The 22,391-nt window shown below is 52.6% G+C and overlaps 1 protein-coding gene across 1 annotated transcript in view; it reads left to right on the forward strand.

Annotated features, from left to right (window-relative positions):
- Positions 1-7,161, forward strand: part of C7H14orf132 (chromosome 7 C14orf132 homolog) — a 49,664-nt gene extending 42,503 nt beyond the window's left edge. Inside the window, exon 3 of the mRNA XM_044774896.2 lies at positions 524-7,161. Within this exon, the coding sequence (XP_044630831.1) occupies positions 524-748 (225 nt within the window). The 3' untranslated portion in view covers positions 749-7,161. The remainder of the gene's footprint in view (positions 1-523) is intronic.
- The last annotated feature ends 15,230 nt before the right edge of the window (positions 7,162-22,391 follow it).

The following is a 22,391-nucleotide window of genomic DNA, read 5'->3' on the forward strand; positions in this document are numbered from 1 at the left end:
TCTTTCTCTGTCACACACACACGCACAGAAAAAAAGACCGTAAAGAAAAGTGTCAAAATGTTAACTGATTGTCCCGAAGTGGTAAGGTTATGATTCTCTCTTTTTTTGGTCCTCTTTTATATTTTCTTAATGTTCGATGCTGAGCATATATTACTTTTAAAATTAGAAGAGGAATAGAGACATTTTACACCCCATGCTGTCCGGGAGGGGCCTGGCCTTTAGAAAGGGAAGGTCTGTACCTCCCAACGAGTTGCAAGTAGCCATCGGTGAGATGCTGAGCTGCTCTGTGTGATGTTTGCGTCCACAAAGTGGGCGTGAGAGTGTGTGCCTCAACAGGTTGCTGTGAGCACCAATTTTTATAGATTAAAATACACACTGTCAATTATTTCAAAAGCAAAAGGGGAGCCCTGTGAGATGCTGTGTATCTTCGCATGGAGGTGCATGACCAGGCAGATGTCCCTCTGGAGGGCAGCTCTTTCCAAGCCCCCGTGGGCCCTGGTTAATTCTCTCTCCTTCTTCACAGCTGCCCATGATGGGAGGAGCCTTCATGGACTCGCCCAATGAGGACTTCAGCACCGAGTACTCCCTCTTTAACTCCTCCACCAACGTCCATGCAGCCTCCAACGGCCCAGGCCAGCCGGAGGAGCCTCCGCGGTCCTCCAACGACGCCGTCTTGCTCTGGATTGCCATCATAGCGACGCTGGGGAACATTGTGGTGGTGGGGGTGGTGTACGCCTTCACCTTCTGAGGGACAGAGTGCCCTGGAGCTCCAGGACGGCTCACCCTATGCTGGGCTCACAGCGGGGCGAGGCGTCCCACGGGCACCATCGCTCTTGGCCTTTGGCTGTGCCCACGTTCTAGAACCAGGCGCAGCGACTATGCGTCCGGAATTTCCCCAGGGAGCCCTGGTTTCAAATATTCCATGCTGTGGTCAAGCTGATCCAGAAAACATGGGAGCATGGGCTTCCAGCCCCCGGAGGCGTGACGGGGCAAAGTCTTCAAGGAACAGACTGGAGGATTCTTGAAACTCCATTCCGAGAACTTGAGACCAGAGGGCGCAGCCAGTTAGGTTTAAAATACAGACATGGTTGGACGATGCATTGCTGGCAGTAAATAATCACTTATGTGTCTTGTTTTTATGCAGACTTATCACACCTGGCGTGTGGGGTGCCGGGGCAGGAGCAGCCCTCCAAACTTCAGTGTTCCCACCCCAATCTTGCTTTCCCACGCAGCCCCTTGAAATATTGATGGCCGTCACTTGAATGGCCATTGATGGTTCCTAGTTTGACTTGGAAAGGGCACCTTGTCACCAGAACCTGACTCCTTATGAGACCCCAAATGATCAGGAAACCCAAAGATGGCGTGATGGCTGGTGCTGCAGAGGGACTTCCGGCTGCTGGCGGTGGTGGTTTTTATCTGCTGGATGGACTTTCTCTTTTTAAAAAGAGAAGACGCATTTAAGAATCAGATCTGCCAGGCAGTTTGCTCTCCAGACCACCCATGGGAAGGTGGTCTTCTCTGAGAGAACACGGCCTTCTACAGCGGAAGAAGGCTCCCGTCCGCCTAATCGTTTGAGGGATGGGAGTGGAAGGGGCGTGGTTTGCCTGTGGTCACACAGCAAGTTGATGGAGGGGTCGATTGGGAGGGACGTGTCCTGACTCTCAGCTCGGAGTGAAGGGCTCTCTCCATCCAGCTAAGTGCTCCCCTGAGCCGATTCTTGTCTACCCGGCTGCCTCAGGGAGAATATCCAGAGGGTCTTGAAGCTGTGTGCAAGGTGGGTGGGGCGTCCAGACAGCTACATTTTAAACTGGGTTTGGCTTCCGTGCTCTCTTGCAGTTGAGAACGTGCTCTGCCCAAGTCAGTTTCAATATAAAGTCAGTGTCTGGGGGCCTGGCAAACAGGGGCCCCCAGATGAAGACCAGAGTGGGAAGGGGTGTGCCCGGGGAGCCGTATGGGAAGGGCTCACTCTTCTTCCGTCCTTAGGAAAGCTCATTGCACAGTACCCCCTTCCCAAGCAGCCCCCTGCGCCCAGACGAGTGGGTGGAGCTCAGCCACGGGCTCGCTCTCCTGCAGGCCAGGTGTGGCTCTCTCCCTGCGTTCTCTCTGAATTGTAGGAAAGAAAAGTAAATGGCATAGACGTCCCCTCTCTGGTTGAGAAACTTAAAAGACAGATTCAGAAGCCCTGGTGCATGTTTGGAGACAATTGCAAAAAGGCTGAATTTGTCCCTGTGGCCTCAGGAGAAATGAGTGTTCTTGATGACATGCGAAGGGACATCTCAATTGTCCAGAGGCAGCCACTCATCTCTGGGAGGTGGCGCTGAGCTGCCATGATAACAGGATTACCAGCCAACCTCCAGACAGCGCCGGCTGACTGCCGCCAGCTCTTAATGGCCACATCTGTCACTGAAGCCAGGCATCCACCCACCAATGCTTCAGCTCAAGTGGAGGTCATGAGCGCAGAGATGGAGAAGGAATGAGGGATCTTCTGCCTGGACTCCTTCTGGAATCACTGACGGGGCCCTGCTCTCTGCAGGACCAGCCCGGAGGCTGGGCTGGGTAGTCAGCCATTGCGTGCACATCTTCCCAGCCGCTTCTCCAGCAAACTGCTCTCCATCGAGCCCTGGTGTCTGCCCCGTGAGCAAGGTCTTTCGTAGACAGCTGTCTTCATGAGAAAACCCAAGGAGGGAGGTCCAGAGCCAGGGTAAGGAGACAAGGCCATGCTTGGTGTCTTCATGGGCGTCACCCCAGCCCACATACTCTCTGATTCTTCACCTTCTGACCCCACCTCCCCCGGGGAGCCTGCAGCCTTGTAGAGGCAGGTGGCAGCTGCCTGTTCCCAAATGGCCTGTCGAGATGCGGTGGGAGGGAGGGTTCTGTTTGCTGTGATGAGGGGAGGAGAGAAAAGGATGGCTCTAGCTCTCAGGAGGCCCCTGCCTCCCAGGGCAACCCTGGTGGGCCCCTAGTTGGCTGTGTGCCTCTGAACACAGGGGTGTCCCCCATGAAGTTTTCTTTTTTTTTACCCCTGACGTAAATGTCAATTGAATTCAACTTTTAAGCCTTTCCTCTTTTCGGTGTCTGGGCCATAGATGGTCAGAAGCTTTAGGGACCGTCTTGTCCAAACTCTTCACCATACATAGCACAGTGACTTGCTCAGGGTCACTCCACCTCAATCACCTATTGTGTTTTTACCTATTTTTTTTCCACCGTCGCTCGGATAACAATGAGGATAGATGTGCACGCTAGATTTCCAGCCAAAGAGTGTGCTGCACCCTCCCTCCTGCCTCAGTTGGGGTTCTGTCTTGGATGTCAGGTAAAGGACAAGAGATCTGACGTGATTGCCTGAGTATTGTGTTCAAGCCCTGTGCTAGATTCACACGCATATGTTTAATCCTTATGTTACATTGCAGCATCATTGCTCCAATACACAAATAAAGAACCAGAAGCGCAGAGGAATGAAGTAACCTGCCCAAGGCCACACAGCATGAAAGTGACAAGCTGGGATTTGAACCCAAATCTTCCAGCTCTAAAGTTAGGCCTTCAGTGGCTGGATAGCACCTCTGGGCACATTTAAACCAGGCCCTGGGTCTACAGAAGCCGTTTCCCAGGGTCCCACGTCATGGTGTAGCCTGAGCCGGCTCTGGCTTCCACAGATGGAAATCTGACCATCCTCGAATGAGGCACAGCCATTCCCCTGCCCAGGGCCCTCTCCCTGCCCAGGCTTCAGGGGTAGTGGTTCCTGTCCCCTGCCCACCTCTTTAAAGTTAAGCACAAGTCTCTTTGGTTGGCCAGAGAAGTTCCCAGAGACCAGCTGTCTCGGGACCCGTGCAGAAGGGCCCCGGCTTAGACCTGGAGCCCCAGAGGGACCCACACGAGGAGTGAGGCTCCTGCAGCAGGAATTGCTGAGGAGTGTCGTGGGACGGTCCGTGTTGCAGGTTGGGCCCCAGCCTGAGCCTCCAGGCTCTCCCGAGCTGGGGTTGGGGGGCGGGGGATGGATCCTCCTCTCTCAGACCAAGCCTGGGGCTCCCGTTCTGGCTTCTCCTGGGTGAGGCCGGCCCCAGAGCCCACCTTGACTTGTCGAGTCAGTGCTGAGGATGGAGGGCTGCCTCTTTCAGTAGCCGCTCCTCAGAGAAAGAGTCCTGCATTTGCTGGAATGTTCTCTGTGCTTGCCCTTCCTCATGCCCCCCCCCCATTTCCCCTCTGCGAGCCATCAGTGTCCCACACCTCTGTGTGTTTGCGTGTGGGACACTTCCCTAAGCAGAGCACCACCTGCTTTATGAGGCTGGAGTCACCGTCACTGGAGCCTTGAAGGAGAGGACACTTTAGCAGGCATGTCCTAAGGGGTTCTGCCCCCGTAGGGTTCTGGGCAAGGTGATGGCTCTGTCAGTCCCTGCCATGTCACTGCTGTCCCTCTGCTTTTCAAGGAGGTGTCCCTCTGCTTTTCAAGGAGGTCAAGGTCATGAGATCAAGGTCAAGAGGCAAATGAGACTCCTCTGCCCGTCTCTACCCCCTAGAGAGACGATTCCATGTCTTTTCAGGAATCCCCCAGGATCCCAGGGAGGGCAGACGAGTACCACTCGGCCGGAGCAGCAACAGGCCATTTTCCAGCCGGTTCTAAATGGACGGGTTGGATGTGTTGGAACCCCTGCCTGGGGACGAGAGACTTGGCCGGCGTCTGCTCTGCTCCTCAATTCCTTGCAGACAAATGGCACTTTCCTTCTTCAGGAGCGTGACCTCCCTTCATTATTAGTGGTGATATTATTAATAATTATTATTCTTACTGCTGCTGTTTGTTGCGCATCTTCCTTGTGCTGTGCACTCTGTTCGTATCTCATTTGCTTCTCAAATCACCCCTTGGCGGCAGGAGTGAGGGTGTAGAAAAGTGCACATTAATTATCGTCCCATTTTTCTGTTGAGAAAACTGAGGCTGGGCCATGCGCCCGAGGACCCACAGCTGAGGAGCTGTGATTCGGGTCCAGCTCTGTTGGCTCTACGGGCTGGAGAGTTACCCTACATCTCCCAGCACCATGCCCTCTGTGATGAGCCTTCTGGAATGGTCCATCCCGGGCCAGGGCTCTGAGGCTGAAGCTGTTTGGGTCCTGGAGAGCGAATTGCAAGTGTGTGTCCTGGGGAGGGATGGGCAGCCGTGCACATGTATTGAGCAGTCTCGGAACCCCAGCAGTGAGAGGCTTCAGAGAGCATCCAGTTGGGACTAATTTGGGAGAGGGCAGCCGAGGCCACAGGGTAAATAGTGGAGAGCTAACGTTCAGGAGGTGGGAGGTAGCAGGGGACAAAACAATGCCAGCCGTAGTGATAGAAGAAGAGGGAAGATTCCCCCAGAGCAAGAACTGGTAACTAGCAGGAGCATAATTAAATGGTCAAAAGTGCACAAAATTGACTGCGTAAATTTTGGAATATGTCTGCATTGTTTGTTCTGAGTCACTGTAAAAGTCAAGTTTTTATCAAGATAGAAAATGAAAGCAGAGAAAGCCCTGAAGAGGTTGGACAACCTGCACAGTTGCTGGGACGTCCCCTGCACCTACCTTTTGACCACGGTGGCGACTGGCACCCACCCGCCCAGACCGCTCCATCCAAATGGTTGGTGAGGCCCATCGCCTTCTTCTGGGGCCTTTGTGCTGACTTCCCGCCTCCCGGGAGGAGGTTTGAGACCCTTCAGCCTTGGAGATGACTCTGGACAGATATACAAGGCACGTTGCAGGGAATTCGTTTGCGGCGGCTACTGGGGGCGTCCAGAGCCCTCATCCCTCACCAAGCCCCCATCCACGTGGCTGAGCAGCCACCAGCGGCCCCAGTGTCTGACTCACCAGCCGTCTTTCTCCCAACATCTTAACATTCCCGGAGAGTCACCGCGTTTGCACTTCGAAGCATTATCCCGACAATCCAGTTAGTTCTGATCAGAGCTCAGTAAATTGGCAGGATGGGGCTTCCAAGCAAGCACTTGAGGAAACTGAGTCTCAGGAGTGTGGGAGAGTTGCCAGGTCAGGCTGGTCAGCAGGAGAGCGGGGTCTGAAGCCCAGGGCATCTATCTACAATGTCTCTGAACCACTAGGCCTGTGGTTCTCAACTGGGGGCAGCTTTGTCCCCCAGGGGGCCTTTGGCAACGTCTGGAGACAGTTTTGGTTGTCAGAACTTGCGGAGGTGTTCCACTGGCATCTAGTGGATAGAGGCCAGCGACGCTGCTCAACAGCCCCTCTCAACCAAGAATTAGCCACCCGAAGTGCCACGGTGCCAAGGTTGGGAAACGTGGCACTGGGCCGTACTATCTCTGATTCCGTAACTATGGGTCCCTTCCAAAGCCCCGCTTTTCCCCATTTGTGAGTGATTGAATGAATCCAAGCTCTTCTGAGCTACAGCAGTGATCGTGGGTGCCGCCTCAAGTTCGCATCATCCTGGCCGTGATGTGGGAATCTGGGCCGTGACCTGGAATCCAGCAAGTCTTGGAAAGCCACGTGACTCTCCGTTCCCTCCGTCTGGGGCTTTCATGGGGAATCTCAGTCCTGATGGAGAGAACCCTACAAAGTGGATGGGAGGGTGGGGCGGAGCTTGTCCCATGCTCCTCCTCCCAGGAACTGTGCGTCTCTGGGACCTTCAGGGGCCTGGCCTCTCGCCACTGCCTCGGAGGTGGACCATTTGGGGAAAAGCTTAGAAGGGAAGGAGGCTGCTTAACAGCCTTGGGGAAACCTCCATCTCCTATTTCTGACCTTCCCGCGGCCGCACCCTGTCTCCCCGGTTGAAGGCGCACCAACGCTCTTTCTACTATTTGTTTTACAGAAACCTTGTTCTCGTAACTAGCCGCCCTCCAGATACCAGTTCACGCCGCCGAGAGAATCGGAAGCGTTTCTGTCTTATGATGTTTTCATAATCAACTTGTAAATGTAGGTAGTTTACTTAATAAAAAGGTATTTTAACTATTCTTGTAGTTCTTTGCTACTCAAGCCCCCTGGTTTCCTGATGGGATCGCTAACTTTTACTACAGTGAAAAGGCTATTTCTTAACAGTAGGGTTCCAGTGTGCTCTTTTGATTAAAAATATCTAACCTTAATGGATGTGAAAATGTGGCTGTGGAATTGTGCCCCTCTGACTCTTCGCACTGTTGTTGTTTTTGTCATTTTCTATTATGATAATTAAAAAAAAGAACAAAAACATCAACTCGTAAGTGTCTGAATCCACCCTGTGCTTTATCTAAAGGAGACTGTCTGCTCATCTTTGCCAGGCTCAGCTCCAGCATCACCTCCCTTCTCCTGCTCCTTCTGCACCACCCCAGGCAGGACGACGGGACCCCCTCCTGCCCTGGACCCCTCCCGAGCTCCCCGTCACCACACCTGTAGCAAATCACACAAGCTCCGTTCACTTACCCATCAGTTTCCCCACCCTCTCAGAGCAAAGTTTATCTTGTTCAACTTTTTATCCCGTGCCCCTAGCACCGTGCCTGGCTCACAGTAAACACCCAGCGGGCATTTGGGGAATGAGTGAATAGTATCTGAAAGACCAGCCCAGTCAAGATGACAAGGGACGGTGATAGAGTTTATTCATTCATTATACGCAGTTATAGTTTTATTCATTTATGTAGTTATATAGTATAATTTATATAGTTATAACTTTATAGTTATAAACTATATCGTTTTATAGAATAAAACTCTATGCAGTTGTAGTTTTATTCATTCATTAACTGATAGCAGCAGACAGCACTTACTGGGTGTTCTGTGCCATCTGAGCTCTCCGTGTGTGTTAACCCACTTGCTCTCCTCAACAGCTGTATGAAGCAGCTGCTGCTGTTACCCTGTTTTTACAAGTGAGGAAACCGGGGCTTGGAGAGGTTTCCTGCCCAAGGCCGTGTAGCTGGTGGGCAGCAGAGCCAAGACTGGCATCCAGGACTGCCTGAGTCCGTATTCCACTGGCTTCCCTCCGCAAGGTGCCCCCTCCGCAGCTGTGGGGCACCAACTATGTGGGAGGCCCTGTGCCAGGAGCAGGGACCTGGGACAAGTGAGCAGCTCGTGCCCTGGAGCACATATGTGAGGAGGAGAGAAGCGTGATGATAGGGGGCGAAGCGTCGGGTTCCACACGAGGGTCCCTTCCAAAGGGTCCAGATCGGGCTGCAAAAGAGATCCGCCCTGGTGGCTGGAACCCATGAGGCAGGAATGCTGAAAGGGATTGATTAGGTCAATGGCTTATGTGATAGTTGACAGCTAGCGTGAGCTTAAACCCAAAGCTCTGGGCCCCAGCTTCGAGCCTGGTCATCCTAAATGGCAGGAGCTCTGCCTCCGGGGCAGGAGCAGGGGCAGGGACAGGTATGCCAGTCAGAAGATTCTTGGGTCAAGCATCAAGGGTTTAAGACCAAGAAGCCTTGGGCTGCAGAGGTGCCCCCTAACAACAGCCTTGGATGGTTCTCTGTCAGGCAGGAAGACCCTGGAGCCTCAGGGTCTCCAGAGCAGGGGTCATTCCGTGCTGGACAGATAATACAGCCACTATCAGGTCCAGCTACCTAATTTGTGGGACCTGATGTAAAATGAAAATGTGGGACTCATTGAGTTATGAAGAATTTCAAGATGGCGGCTGCAGGGCATTAAACCAAGTGTGGGGCCCTTCTGGGTACCAGCCCTGTGCAGCCTTGCCGGTCACATGCCCACGAAGCTGGCCCTGGCCACCGCTGCTCTGAGCTCGGCAGCCAGGGGACGACGGGCAGATTCATACAGCCCACACCACGCCATGCAGTCTTCTCTTAGGAGGCCCCTCAGGCAATTCATGCTGTTTGTGGAAGATGCAGAAAGGGCCAGAAAATGTTCCCATTCCTATGTGCAAGTTCCTGTTGCATTGTGACTCTGCAGCTCTGTCATCCCATCCAGAGGTGGAGACTGCCCCCCAACATCTGACTCTGGGCTGGCCTGCGTCCACAAGGGGGTTTGGTGGGACTGACATTGGGCCAGCCCTGGGCCTAGGCCTCAGGGAGACCTGCAGCTTTCTCTCAATGACTTTTGAACCCTGCCTTGGCTAGCCTGCTGGATGAGGAGAGCCCAGGGCCTGGCTACCCGCTGTCCCAGCCAACAGTCTGCCAACTGCCCCTGCAGGTAAGTGAGCCGAGGAATGGAGAGAGCCAAGAAAAAGAAGGTGTTCCGCAATGTTAAGGGCTGTACGAGGCTCCCTAGGCAGCAAGTAAAGCCAAATAGACCACTGAGGGCTGCCTGGAGGAAGCAAGACTCAATCGAGCATAGAATGTGGAGAAGCAGGTACACAGCCATCGGGTGCATGAGGGCTGGGGGGCGTGGGAGGACAGGCTGGAACCTGGAGGTGACGGCAGTAATGGGGATAAGGCTGATAATGGTATAAAACCAGCTTGAAGGGGCCTTGAATCTCAGGGTGGGGAGCCATGGTGGGCAATGTACCCAAGCAGGGCTGGTCCTCAGAGGGAGAGGAGGCACAGTGTCTGGAACAGGGAGGCAGCAAGGAAGCTGGGAAGTTACTCTCAGTTTTGCCTGTCAAACCTGCCCCTCTGGCTCTCTTTCCCAGCGCCTCCACCCTCCCCGCAGCTTGGGCCAATAACCCTGGGTCTTCCTCCCCATCGTGCAGCATGCAAAGATGGCAGATGTATTCACACAGCCCACCCCGATGTTCTCCAGACTGAAGAGCATCATTTTGAAATAACAAAACTAGCAGCCAGATTTTTCAAGAAAAGATGATAACAGCCACAATCCAATGCTGCTGTATTTACATTTTAAGATGCTACAGCCAGGCCAGCCCACACCAAAAATGCCCCCTGCTCCCCACCAGCACCCTCCCTGCTAGCATTCTCATGAAATTTTTGGTTTTACAAACTTGGCTTGTAAATACCTATGTTTGCATTCTATTTGCTGCCATTCAGCCTTGATATTTTAATGGTCTGAAATGAGTTTCCTGGAGCAGAATGTCAATGTGCAGTATTGGGCCTGTAAAGAGAGAATCATTGAGGGCCAGCTCCAGTGGCCTGGTAGTTAAGTTCAGCATGCTCCACTTCAGGGATCCTGGTCTAGTTCCTGGGTGTGGACCTACCCACCACTTGTCGGTGGCCATGCTGTGGCGGCATCCCACATATAAAATAGAGGAAGATTGGCACAGATGTTAGCTCAGGACGAATCTTCCTCAGCAAAAAAAGAAAAGAAATAATCGTTCAAACAACCACAGCTCTTCACTTTTGTCCAGGAGCTGGTTGCATTGTGAGTTGGTGAGGTGGGCAGGCTCCCCTCTCCTGGACAAGCCTGCCTGGCCCACTAGTGCACTCCCTGAGGGCAAGGCCCCTTTTGGCTCACCCTTGTGTCCCCCACAATGCCCAGGCCAGATGTGGCATAGCATCATACTTCCACACAAAGGGGTGAGTAAATAAACGAGAGGAGGTGGGATGCTGGCCATTCGCAGCATCACCTCCAGGAACCGTCTGAGCCCACGGGGCGGGGGGAAGAGGGGAGGGAGGGGAGGGACAGGTCCCCAGGACGGTCGTGGTCTCCCAGGGATTCAGGGAGCCGACCTGTCCACAGAGCTCCAAAGGCCACCATCGCTGGTGATTTTCCGTTTGGCCAGGCAGACCGCTAATTGCTCAGGTTCCTGCAGAGCGCTGGCCTAAGCAGGGCAGCAGAAATGGCGCCGTGATTAATATTTATACAAGCCAGGCTGCTGGCGCCTTTTCTGCAAACTGCTCAAATGACATTAACTGCCACAGTAACCGGCCCTTGGAGGGGCTGCCTTCAGGGTTTGCAGAGCATTTTCCAATCCAGCCTGATCCTCTGGGCAGGCGCTCAGGAGTCGGCCCCTCTCAGCCAACCTCCACCCGCCCCTCCTGCTCCCCTGCCCCATGCCACCTGTCTGGGCTGGGCTCGTAGACTTGTGGGATAAACAGGGCAGGGCCCCTATTCCCTGTCTTGGGTGGGGAGGGGGGGGGGGGTGCAAATGATCCAGCTGAAGACAAAAGGGTGTAGGTGTGACAGTGGGAAGCCTGGGAGTAGGGGGTATGGAGGGAGTGCAGCCAGAGGAAGACCTCCCAACCAGGCTGGCACCCCAGGGCAGAGACGACGTCTCCATGTTTTAGAAAAGAAAACTGAAGCTCGTGTCCTCGCTCATTCAGTAATCTGATCGAGCACCTGCTGTGTGCCAGGCACTGTTCTAGAGCCTGGGGGTGCAGACGTGAACAAAACAAAGTGTATCTGTCACCCTCTGATGACAATGTAGACAAGAAGCCAAGAAAGAAATAGTTAAACAACGTGATATCTGCGACATAAGAAGAAATGTATAATAGTGTCCATTGCTAACAATACCGTATCATATACTTAAAATTTGCTAACAGGGTACATCTTATGTTAAGTGTTCTTACAACAACAACAACAAGAATAGTAGTAGTAATGATAGTAAGAAAAGGATGGAGGAAACTTTGGGAGGCGTGGATTTGTCTGTGGCCCTCATGCTGGTGATGGTTTCATAGGTACATTCGTATCCCCAAACTCACTGAGTTGTATACATTACATACGTACTGCTTTTTACATGTCAATCATACCTCTATAAAGTGATTTTAAAAAAAAGAAAAAGAAGTACACATTTGGTCTCTGCCCCCGGTCTCTCACGCAGGGCTCCTGAGACGCTTGGAATTTCCTGGGCGACAGGAGCATCCTTTGTTCTAATGAGGTGACTCTTCTCGGGCTCCCAGGTGGCTTCTGGATGGGAGCCCGTCACTGGAAAGACCAAGCCGTGATTAGAAGCATGGAACTTTCAGCCCCGCCCCATCCTCCAGGTGGGCGAGAGGGGCTGGAGACTGAGCAGGTGTTCAGTTAGCCTGCGTGATGAAGGTTCCATAAAAGTCCCTAAACCACAGGGTCCGGAGAACTTCCAGGTTAGTGAACACACACATCCACCTACCAGGAGGGCGGCGCCCCCCAAACTCAATGGGGACACAAGCTTCTGAACTCGGGACCCTGTCAGACCCCGCCCTGCTCTCCCCTTCATCTGGCTGTTCATCCGTAGCCTTCAGGATTTCCTTTATAATCAACTGGCAAACGTACATCAAGTGTTCCCCTGAGTTCTGCGAACCGTTCTAGCAAATCACGGAATCGTTGCCTTGTCCCCTGGTCTCTGAGGGCCCCAGGCATTGCCCCACAGAGTCCCACCACCTAGGACCTGACCCTGGTATTGGCCTGTGTGACTGGCATCCCTTTGGGTCCTGCCCCCAAAGAATGAGAACGTACCAGATGGGCTCCCTCAGTTTTTTCTGTAGTAGTCGAGTCGGGGGGCAGCCCCTATACCGTCCCGTGTAAGTTTCGTTGCTTTGGGGAGGCAAACGTCACCAACACACGCCCAGCACTGTGTAGTGTATGGACTTCTCTGACATACGCTTTCTAATTTGATCTGAGAATTTGGTCCCCTGCGGTGCTCTGCCCAGATCCCCTCGAGGGCTTTCAGGTTTTCACTGGCTCCACCCCACCTACCGTATATTTTGCCTCCAACTGTGACCCCTGCAAACAGCCCGCAGGCCGCAGGAGTGGCAGCTCTGCCCATGTGGAAGGAGCAGCCAGAAACACGCAGGGTCGCTCCCCTCCCCACCCTGGGCCTTAGCCGGTGACTGGTGCTGCTTTGCCCGGTGGGCCGTGGCTCACATTCCAGAGCCCCCTGCAGCGTTCGGCTGACGCTGCCCTCTGCCAGACTTTGCCAGACACGGCCGCCCTTGCTTTGCTCCCTGCCTGTCCCTGTCCTGCCCCCCTAACTTCCCCTGCTATCCCCAGAAGCACTTCCCTTATAAATCGCTCACACATGAACCTTGTCTCGGGTCTGTTTCTGGGGAGCACATCTAGAGCAGTCGCCCTCACTGTCCTGAGAACTAGGTTCTTTCATCTCCATTTTATAGATGGAGAAGCTGAAGCTCAGAGAGGTTAGGTGACTTGTCCAATGGCACACAGCCAGTGAGTGACAAGGGGGCTTCAAACTCAGTTCTTCTACACCCCACAACCTAAGCTGCCCCCTCCTCCATTCATTGATTAGATGCCCAAGGTTGCCACCAGCAATCTGTCTTCATAAGCTAGACTTCAGTATGCTCTCTCCCGTCAGTCACACCATGGTGGGTGCTGCTTTGGGTCTGCCTGGCGCTGGCTGACCCCCAGCTTCATGTTCAGGGTCGGTGCCTCAGGGAGCTGCCTGCAGCCCAGAGTCATCACGGAACACTGCCATCAGCATCCCCAGTTCGAGTTTCGTCCCCCCCCTCACTTTAACCTTGTCCGTCATTTTTCTTGCTTTGTGAGTCAATAGTGGAGATCCCAGAATGGAAGCCGTCATCTGTCCATCCCTGATAGCCCTGAGAAGGATCAAGATGGTGTGGGAATTACAGGCCCGCTTGCCATAGGGTCTGAGCACAGTTGTGACTGCTTCCCAGCCAACAGATGCTCAACACAAACATCAGCATTGAAAGCTCGTCCGTAGCTGCGTCTTGCAGATACGAACGAATGTTCAGTGAGCATGCATTCTGTCGCACCGTTCCCTGCGATTAATTAGCCACAGACTCGACATATGTCAGGTGCATGCATTATTTCTAAAAACCACAAACCAGGAATGAGAAGTTATCACTATAGCTGTGGACTTGTTAGTTTTACTACACTCTTTTGTTATGTTCGTGTAGGGAAGTCACGAGGATTATAAATTCAATTTGAGTGAAGTTTAAAACCATATCTTTTATGACAAAAGGCCTTTAACTTAAGGTGCCCGAAGCACTTGATATGAAATATTTGCCATAAGGAGAATTATGAGTTTTCTTTTTCTCATATTAAAAGTTACTTAGTAAAGATTTCTTGCCTTTAACTTGAAAAAGAAAAGAAACTCTTTACGAAGCCACTTAGACAGATTTCCTTATGTGCATTTAAGACTTCCCGTGTGCTTAGGGTTTTTTTGTTTCAAGTGGGAGAGAGGAGAGGCGGCCAGGAGCCTATTTCGTGAATATGGAAATGAAAATGCAGCGTGATGGATCCCAGGTCAGCTGTGGGCACGTGAGTATGTGAGGACCCCGTGTTAATTCCAGCGGGGGCATCAGGCGAAGCCAGGTCAGAGGTGGAATAGCTGGTGGGCCACTTGGATGCACGGTAGTAACAGCCAGGCTCTTGAACCCCTTGGCCTGGAGGAGCGAGGGGAGGGGAGTCCTGTTGAGTTGGGGCTGCCTTCAGAGGAGCCGTTGGAAAGAGCCACGACTACCTCTGCCGCCTCCCCAACCTTCGGTCCCCTCCTACAGGAAGGAGTGTATATGTCTGTGCCTGTGCTGACCCGTGTTAACTCTCACTTTTCAAGTCTCTGGAAACCCATTCAAAATCCTGCCTTGCTCAGAAAACTGTGTTTAATTTTTTAAAGCATCTTCTGCTCATACCCAGGTGTTTTTTGTTTGGTTTTTTTTTTTTTTTGGTGAGGAAGATTGGCCCTGAGCTAACATCAGTTGCCTATCCTCCTCGTTTTGCTTGAGGAAGATTGTCACTGAGCCAACATCTGTGGTAGTCTTCCTCTATTTTATATGTGGGACGCCACCATAGCATGGCTCAATGAGTGTTGTGCAGGTACACACGCAGGATCTGAACCCGTGAACCCCAGGACACCAGAGGGGACCAGGCGAACTTAACCACTACACCCAGGCCCACCCCTCCTGTGTGTTTAATTTATTCCCAAAACTTGCCCCCAGAGGGCAGCACGGCTGGAGGGCCCAAAGTCAGCTGGAAAAACACAGCAAGCCAGGACCAGCAGGGGGCAGTATAATGTCAGGAATGTGAACAGGCCAAGGTGGCCCGCCAGGCACGGTGGGTTCCAGGCCCATCTCCGCCGTTTCCTGGGTAGGACCTGTGTGACCAGCACCGACTGCCGGAAGCTCCGGCAGAAGGTCTGGGACGGCATCTTTCAGTAGATGATGTTCCCACCCGGGGAGCAGCCCTAAACCATGGGGGAAATCCATCAAACGCCCTTGTGTGTGCCCAGACCCCGCCCCACGAAACAAACGTCAAGTCGACATTAAAGCTGGGTCCAAACTGGTGGGTGCTGGCCGAACCCAGCCCGCAGACCTCTTCTGACAGGCCTGGTCATGGCTCTGTTTGTCTGAATGAAGTTCTTTATTGAAGCTTGACATAGGAAAACGCACGTAGCACATGCCAACTGTTCCATGAATTTTCACAAAGTCATCACCCCCATAAATCACGGACTCAGGTCGACAAACCAAACGTTTTCGCTCATCTAGTAACCTCTTCAGCCTGCACAATCTTGTAAATTTCGTTTTAATTAGTTGCCAACACAACAGCAATAGAAAATCTGGATTTCTGACCCAAGGGGAAGGGCCACACACAGTGGCTGCCTGCCCACGGCGCTGGGGGAGCTGGGGCTGGCCGCTCTCTAAAGGAAGTGTGCCCTTATCAGTTCATGACAGGCCGGGAGAAAGGGCTCCCTGCCCTGGGCCCCACGCTTTAAAGGGTCCCTCCCTGTCCTCTTCTGCATGCCCCTTCCTGTAGGGCAAGGAGGCCAAGAGGCCAGGAGGACGTGTCCATCTGGATCCTTTGTTCCCCCTTCCAGACTGCACTTCAGTGCTCGGGACCCCAGAACTCTGTGCCTTCCTCTGAGCCTAGGCGGTTCGTACTTCTGCTTGCTGACAGCCGTGGGTGTCTGCGCCCTTAGGCCCCAGGGCAGTACCAATAACAGCTGTTTGCAAGACACGGAGAGGGGCATTTGATGGAGCTCAGACATGCGGGCTCTTCGGGGCAGAAGACGGGGGCAGGCCCCAGGCCAGAGCTTACTCTCCCTGGGGAACCCATTCCAGCCCAGAACCCCACAGAGTCTGTATTTGTCAGGGTTCTCCAGAGAAACTGAACCAAGAGGCTATAGATAGGTGGAAAAGAAAGATTTATCTTAAGGAATTGGTTCATGCTGTTGTGGGGCCTGGGTAAATCTTCAGGGCAGGCCAGCAGGCTGGAAGTTCAGGTAAGAGTTGATGTTGTGATCTTAAATTCAAAGTCCACGGGGCAGCAGGCTGGAAACTCAGGCAGGGTTTCTAGGCTCCAGTCTAGAGGATTCCTTCCTACTCTGGGAAGGGCCTACCTTAGTCTTTTTTTCTTATAGCCTTCAGCTGATTAGTTGAGGCCCACCCATGTTGTAGAGGACAATCTGCTTTACTCAAAGTCCACTGACTTGAATGTCAGTCCCATCTACAAAATACCTTCACAGCAGCATCAAGACTGGCGTTTGACTGGGCCACCATAGCCTAGCAAGTCAATGCATAAAATTAAACATGATCGAGTCCAGGAAGTTTATAGGCAAATCCAGCCTTCCAGGTTGTTGTAAAGGTGTAGTTGTCAAAACAGAAAAATAACGTATTTTTTCTCAATAATTCATTAGCTGTTACATGACTTTGACACATTCGGACACACTGTGTGTGGTCCTCTGTTGGTACAATCGCCCTGGCCCGGCACGTGTTAGGGGCCGCCCTGCTAACTCCAGACTGCCCAGATTGTCCTGCAGCAGCTGCCTTCAACCCCGCCTTGCTTGCCCGGCCCCTGTAGGTGCTGGGTTTGCAGCTCCGGATTTAAAAACACCAGTTTGGAGAGGGGTATGAACCCCGTGCCCAGATAGCCGTTCACGATTATTCTTAACAGTCACGTAGATAAGCAATGTGTTATCAGACTCCCACTAGGCTTCTTACAGATAACGTCTCTGATGCTTGGGTCACCATGGTAACGGATGCTTAAGTTGTTTTCCAGGAACTGATGGTGGACCCCTCGTCCAGTCCAGACCAGTTGAGACCACCCACCTATCAACTGGGCCTGCAAGAATGATAGGTGACCTTTGACCTCGAGGTGAAAATTCTACCTTCAGGTCACACTAACGCCACCATTCTGTGAACGTGTGTCCCGTGAAGAGCCGGGAAGCTCGACTGCATTTGCACAGAACATCGATTGCCTCCCTCTCCTCACCTCGGTCATCTGTCCTCACACTTCAAACCACCCTGCCCCCTCTCCCATAAACATCCCTCATCCTTATTTTTGAGGAGGTGGATCTGAGACTTGTTCTCTTGTCTCCTTGCTTGGCTGCCTTGTGAAGAAATCCTTTCTCTGCTGTGAAACTCAGCGTCTCGGTGATCGGCATACTGTGCGGCAGGCAGGACGAGCCTGGGTCAGCACATGAGGGGCGGGTGGACCCAGCAGCCTGCACATTGCTGTCCGACTGGCTGTAGCCCTGCAAAGATGTACCATCTTCCCTAAAAGCCCCACGCATCTCCCTCTTGTGGTGGGTGTTGGGCCAGCCAGGGGAGTGAGGTTATTTGTGACTCCATTTCCCAGGAATAGGATACAGGGATGTCCTACGGATTCAGTGAGATGATGTCGGCAGCTGGCCTTGCACTCAGCACACACTCGAAGACTGTGGCACGTGTTACTGTCCTGAGGGCTCACCGCTCACCAGATCAGCTCAGCCTCCCGTTAAAACCAGTCTCTCCTGGTTGGAAGAGTTGCGGCAAGTCCTGTTGTGCCTTGAAGTTGATCAGGGAGCACCTGTCTCTTTGGTCAGTGTCCCAGGGAAGGCCAGGGAAAGGAAAATGCCCACAGAGGCCAACGGGGGCCACCGTCTGTTTTTGTAAATAAAGTTTTGTTGGGACACAGCCCGCCCTTTCATTCACGTCTTGTCTACAGCTGCCTGAGCCCTGCAATAGCATGTGAGCGGTTGCAGCAGACACCACGTGGCTGGCAAAGTCAAAAATGTTTATTATCTGGCCCTTTGTAAAAAAAAAGTTTCCAACCCAGCCCTAGAAAATAAGACTGAGACTTAGGCCTTCCTGAAGAGCAGCGAGGCCCACCTGGCTCACCAGACAGGATGCCTCTCCTCCTGGCCCTCCTCTTAGCCCCTTGGGGGGAAGCTTAGGAGGAGGCAGCTCTGCGCACAGCTGGCATGGGAAGGTGGCCCCATATCCATTTGCTCCCATCTTCCAATTTAACCCCACAGAGCCCACCCATCAGTGCTTGGTTAAAAGGGAGCATATATGCAGGCACGTTGATGGCCACACATGGCTGCACAGGTTGTCACTACACAGGGGCATGTAGCCTAGGGGGCATCTGGGGGCTGACATCCGGCTGTGTGCCCAGCGTGGGCTACCCCTGCCCAGGGAAAAGGGTGCCTGCTGCTAATTCTCATAAAGGGAACTGTGACCCGTACGAGCCAGTGTGGTGGCCCTGGAGGCAGCCTGGGTTTCGATTCCAGTCCTGTCCCGGACCTGAGGCAAGAGACTCAAATTCCCCCAGCTTCAGTTTCCTCATCTGTAGAATGGCAACACGAGTAGCGCTGTGATAGGCTGAAAAAGACCCTCCAAAGAAGTACACGTCCTAACCCATCAGACCTGTGCATGTGCCCCCTTATGTGGCAAAAGGGACTTGGCAGCCATAATTAAGTTAAAGATCTTGAGATGGGGAGATGATCCTGGATTATCCAGATGGCTGAGTATAACCACAGGAGTCCTTGACAGAGAAACAGAGGGTCCGCGCAAGAAGTAAGAGATGTGAAGATGGCAGCAAGAGGTGGCAGTGATATGAGGAAGGGGCCACGGGCCAAGGAATGCAGGGTGCCTCCAGGAGCTGAAAATGACAAGGAAAAAGACACTCCTCCAGAGCTTCCAGAAGGAACCAGCCCTGCAGACACCTTGACTTTAGCTCCCTAAGGCTGATTTTGGACTTCTGGTTCCAGAACTGTAAGATCATCAATTTGTGCTGTTTTCAGCCACTAAATTTGTGGTCATCTGTCATCGTAGCAATAGGAGACACACAAATCTGTCTCAGTGGTTTTACGGATGCACCGAGACAGAACTTCAAACATCCAGTCTCGAGTACCGTGTGGAGCTCAGTCACGGGAGTGGCTGCCACTAGAATGGACCATGAGGCTTCCTCCCCTCCCTGCCGCTCCTTCTGGCCCCGGGGAGGGCTGCCATTCCAGGAAGCTCCTGGGGAGACGAGGGGTGACCTCTGACCATGTGAGGAAGGGCAGGAGGCCAAAGACAGCCAGATGGCAGAGATTACAGTAATGACATCCCCAGGCCCTCTCCAGAGGCGCCAAACCGTGGGAGGCGGGCCAGGATGGCAGTGAAGTCATCATTTACCCACTGCGCCTTCCGCAATGGGTCTCAAGTGCAGCAAGCCAGCAAAAAGCAAAAGTTGTTTTCAGATTGGTCATCGGTGCCAGCAAGCTGTGTCATTCCCTACAAAAAACCCATGTAGGAACACAGTCACCCCATACACACTTTCCCTCTGCTGGTTCAGCCCCACCACCTCCCTTCCAGGCCCAGCGTCCATCTTCTGTTCTCTGGGCAGCTTTGCCTGATTACCCCCGCCCCAGGGTGACCAACTTGTCCTGATTTGCCAGGGACTTTCCTAGTTTAAGCACTGGAAGCTTCAGGTCCAGGGAAGCTCCCAGATCCTGGGCAAATCAGGAGAGTTGGCCTCCCAACTCAGCCCTCCACACCAAGACGGCCCACCCCACTGTGGCTCCTGCAGCACGCAGGTCCCTCTCTCCCCCAGGACATCCTTGTTTTCCTTGGGTCCTGTGGATGCAGTGGGTTCTGCCCAGCCTCGGGCCCGCCCCACACTGACCCTCTGCCCAGAGTCTTCTGTCTTCTGGTTCATCACAACCAGCTCTGTTCAGGGGCCCTGACAACCTCGTCTGTGACAAAGCCAACATTGTTGGTGTCCCTGCTCCTGTGTCCCGCTGTCATAGGCCTTAACCTACCTTCTAAGTATATATATTTGTTTGTCTCCCTCACTAGATTTCTGCTTTATTCACTTGAATCCTCAGTACTCACCACAGTGGCTGACATCTAGTTGGCATTTGATAAATTTCTTTTGAAGAATGGAGGAGAGGAAAGGAGGAAGGGGAGAGGGAGGGAGAAGGAAGGGAAGGAGGGAAGACCCCCAAGGTGTCTGTGTCCTTCAGATTCACAGCCTCCAGGTGACCAATGTCACAAAAACACTCCAAGCAGAAGACAGGCTGTGTGGCGTTCAGCTGGTCTGGAGACGCTGGCCTGGTTGGGTGTGTGGGTCTCACGGCGGAAGAGCACAGCAGAAGAGGTAGTGCTCCCCGTGAGTTTGGGGGACACAGGCTGCCTGCTTTTCAGGTCGCTTAGACACAAACCCGTCCTCAAAACTGTCTATACTGGGACTTAGTGCTAGGCACCCTCTATGCATGCACCTGAGCCAGAGCTGCTGGGAAGTCTCCAGACCCGACCTGGACAAGCCTCTGGAGAGTAGTCGGAAAGGCCAGAGCCCGCGAGCTTGGATCCTCTGAAGGTGAGCGCCCCACCCTCCTGGACACCCGTCACCCAAGCGCCCAAACTCATGCTTCTGCTCCCCCAATCTCTACAAGCACATTACTCTTCATGTCCATGGCGATGACGTGGGCTTCAACGTCCCACTTCCCGTTCTCCCATGAGATGCCAGGGCCGTGTGCAGGGGAGCCTCTCAGTAGCTCTCAGCAGGGCGGGGGGGCTCGCCTTGTGGCTGGGCTGTGCACACGTGGGAGGCAGCTGTGCCTGGGCAGGGGCAGTTCAGGCCGGGATGGCGATGTCGTGTCCGCTCTTCATTCAGAGTCCCCTCCACAACGAAGCACGTGCTGTGTGCCAAGCCCTAGACGGGGAGATGGACAATAAACAAACAAACAAGCTCACATAGCCAAAGGTATGATGAAGAGAAAAGCAAGACTGTGCTTGTTCCACTCCTGTCACCAAGCACAGCAAGGAGATAGCAGGCCATCACCCCCATCACTCCCCAAGGCTCCCTCCGGTGCCTGGGAGATGAAGCCAAAAGGGTAAAATCAAAGAACAGGGATAATATATACTGGAAAGGGTACGAGGCAATGAGATGTGAGTCTAAACAGTCTCCTTTGAGGGCAGATTTGAAAGAGCTATGAAACTTGCAAATATGCACGCAGCCCATCCCCCGGAAATTACACCTCAAGGTGTCTGCTCCAGAGAAACCTCTACACTTATGCACAGAAAATACATACAGAGATTTTCATTACAGCATTGTTTGAAATATCCGTAAACTAGCAAGGATGTCTATCGATTCTTGGAATATGAAGCAGCAGTTTGGAAGGAGAAAGGAAGTTTAGCTGCACTGAAGGGACAATTCTCCAAGATGCAATCATTGGGAGGCAGAGCAAGCAGTACAAACCTAAGTGTGCTATGACATCATTAGAAGACAGAAAACCCCGCCCCCCGCTCGCCACGGGTCCACGGATGCGAACGTAAATGCACAGAGAAAGGATGTGACCACAGCTGCCTGTGGGAAGAAGACGAGGAGAAAGGACGCAGTCCGAGGCCTCAAGGATCGACTCAGATGTGCCAGTTGCTACACACAGAATTATGCATGGGTTATGTGCATAATTTTTACTGGTATAATCAAACATTTGAAGGAAAAAAAAGAAAACCAAGTCATAGGACGATTCTCAGGCTGTATACTTCAATGCCAGCTCAGATGTCATTACCTAGTTTGACGATGAAGACAAAAGCCATAAAGTCATTTTACAGAATACTCTCCCCTACATCACTAAGATGGACAGAGAGTCGCTCTATCACTTAGCCTGTTTTGCATGAAAAAAAGAAATCACCCCAAAACATAGCAGCATAAAAACCACAACCACTTTGTTTAGCTCACCAATCTGTGGGTCAGCTGGGTGATTTTTCTGGTCTGGGCCAGCCAGGCTGATGTTTGCTGGGTTCACCCACGAGTCTGTGGTCAGCTTGCAACCTGATACTCTAGAATAGTCTAATTTGCACCTGTAAGGTGACACCTTGGTCTCTCATCCTCCAACAGGCTAGCTTGGGCTTATTCACAGGAGGGTGTCAGAGTCCAACGGAATCAATAGTGAGAGTTGTAACACCTCTCGAAGCGTGGGCTCTGATGTTCACACAGCGTCCATTTTGCTGCATTCCGTTGGTCAAAGCAAGTCCTGAGACCTGCCCGGGTTCAAGTTGTGGGAAGCAGACGTCACCCTACCTAGCTAGTAATAGGAACAGCCTCTGTGTACCTGACCTGTGCTGAGCATTTTAGATCTATTGTCTCATTATCTTCTCATACGAGAAAGCTGTATAATCTCACTTTATAGAGGAAGAAGCTGAGGCACACTGGGAGGTAGGGATCAGAGAAAAGAATCTCTCTGATGAACTCCAAGAAGCCTTTACCCAACCCACAAACTCTCCTCTACAGATGCCTAGAAAGCCACCATTCCTGATTCTCTCCTGCTATGGACTGAATGATGTTGCTCTGATATGCCTATGGTGAAGCCCTAACCCCCAGTGGGGCTGTATTTGGAGTAAGGGTGTAATTAAGGTTCAACGGGGTCCTAAAGATGGAGCCCTCATCCGATAGGATTAGTGACAT

The sequence above is a fragment of the Equus asinus genome, chromosome 7 (assembly GCF_041296235.1).
Source record: "Equus asinus isolate D_3611 breed Donkey chromosome 7, EquAss-T2T_v2, whole genome shotgun sequence".
Classification (NCBI taxonomy): Eukaryota; Metazoa; Chordata; class Mammalia; order Perissodactyla; family Equidae; genus Equus; species Equus asinus.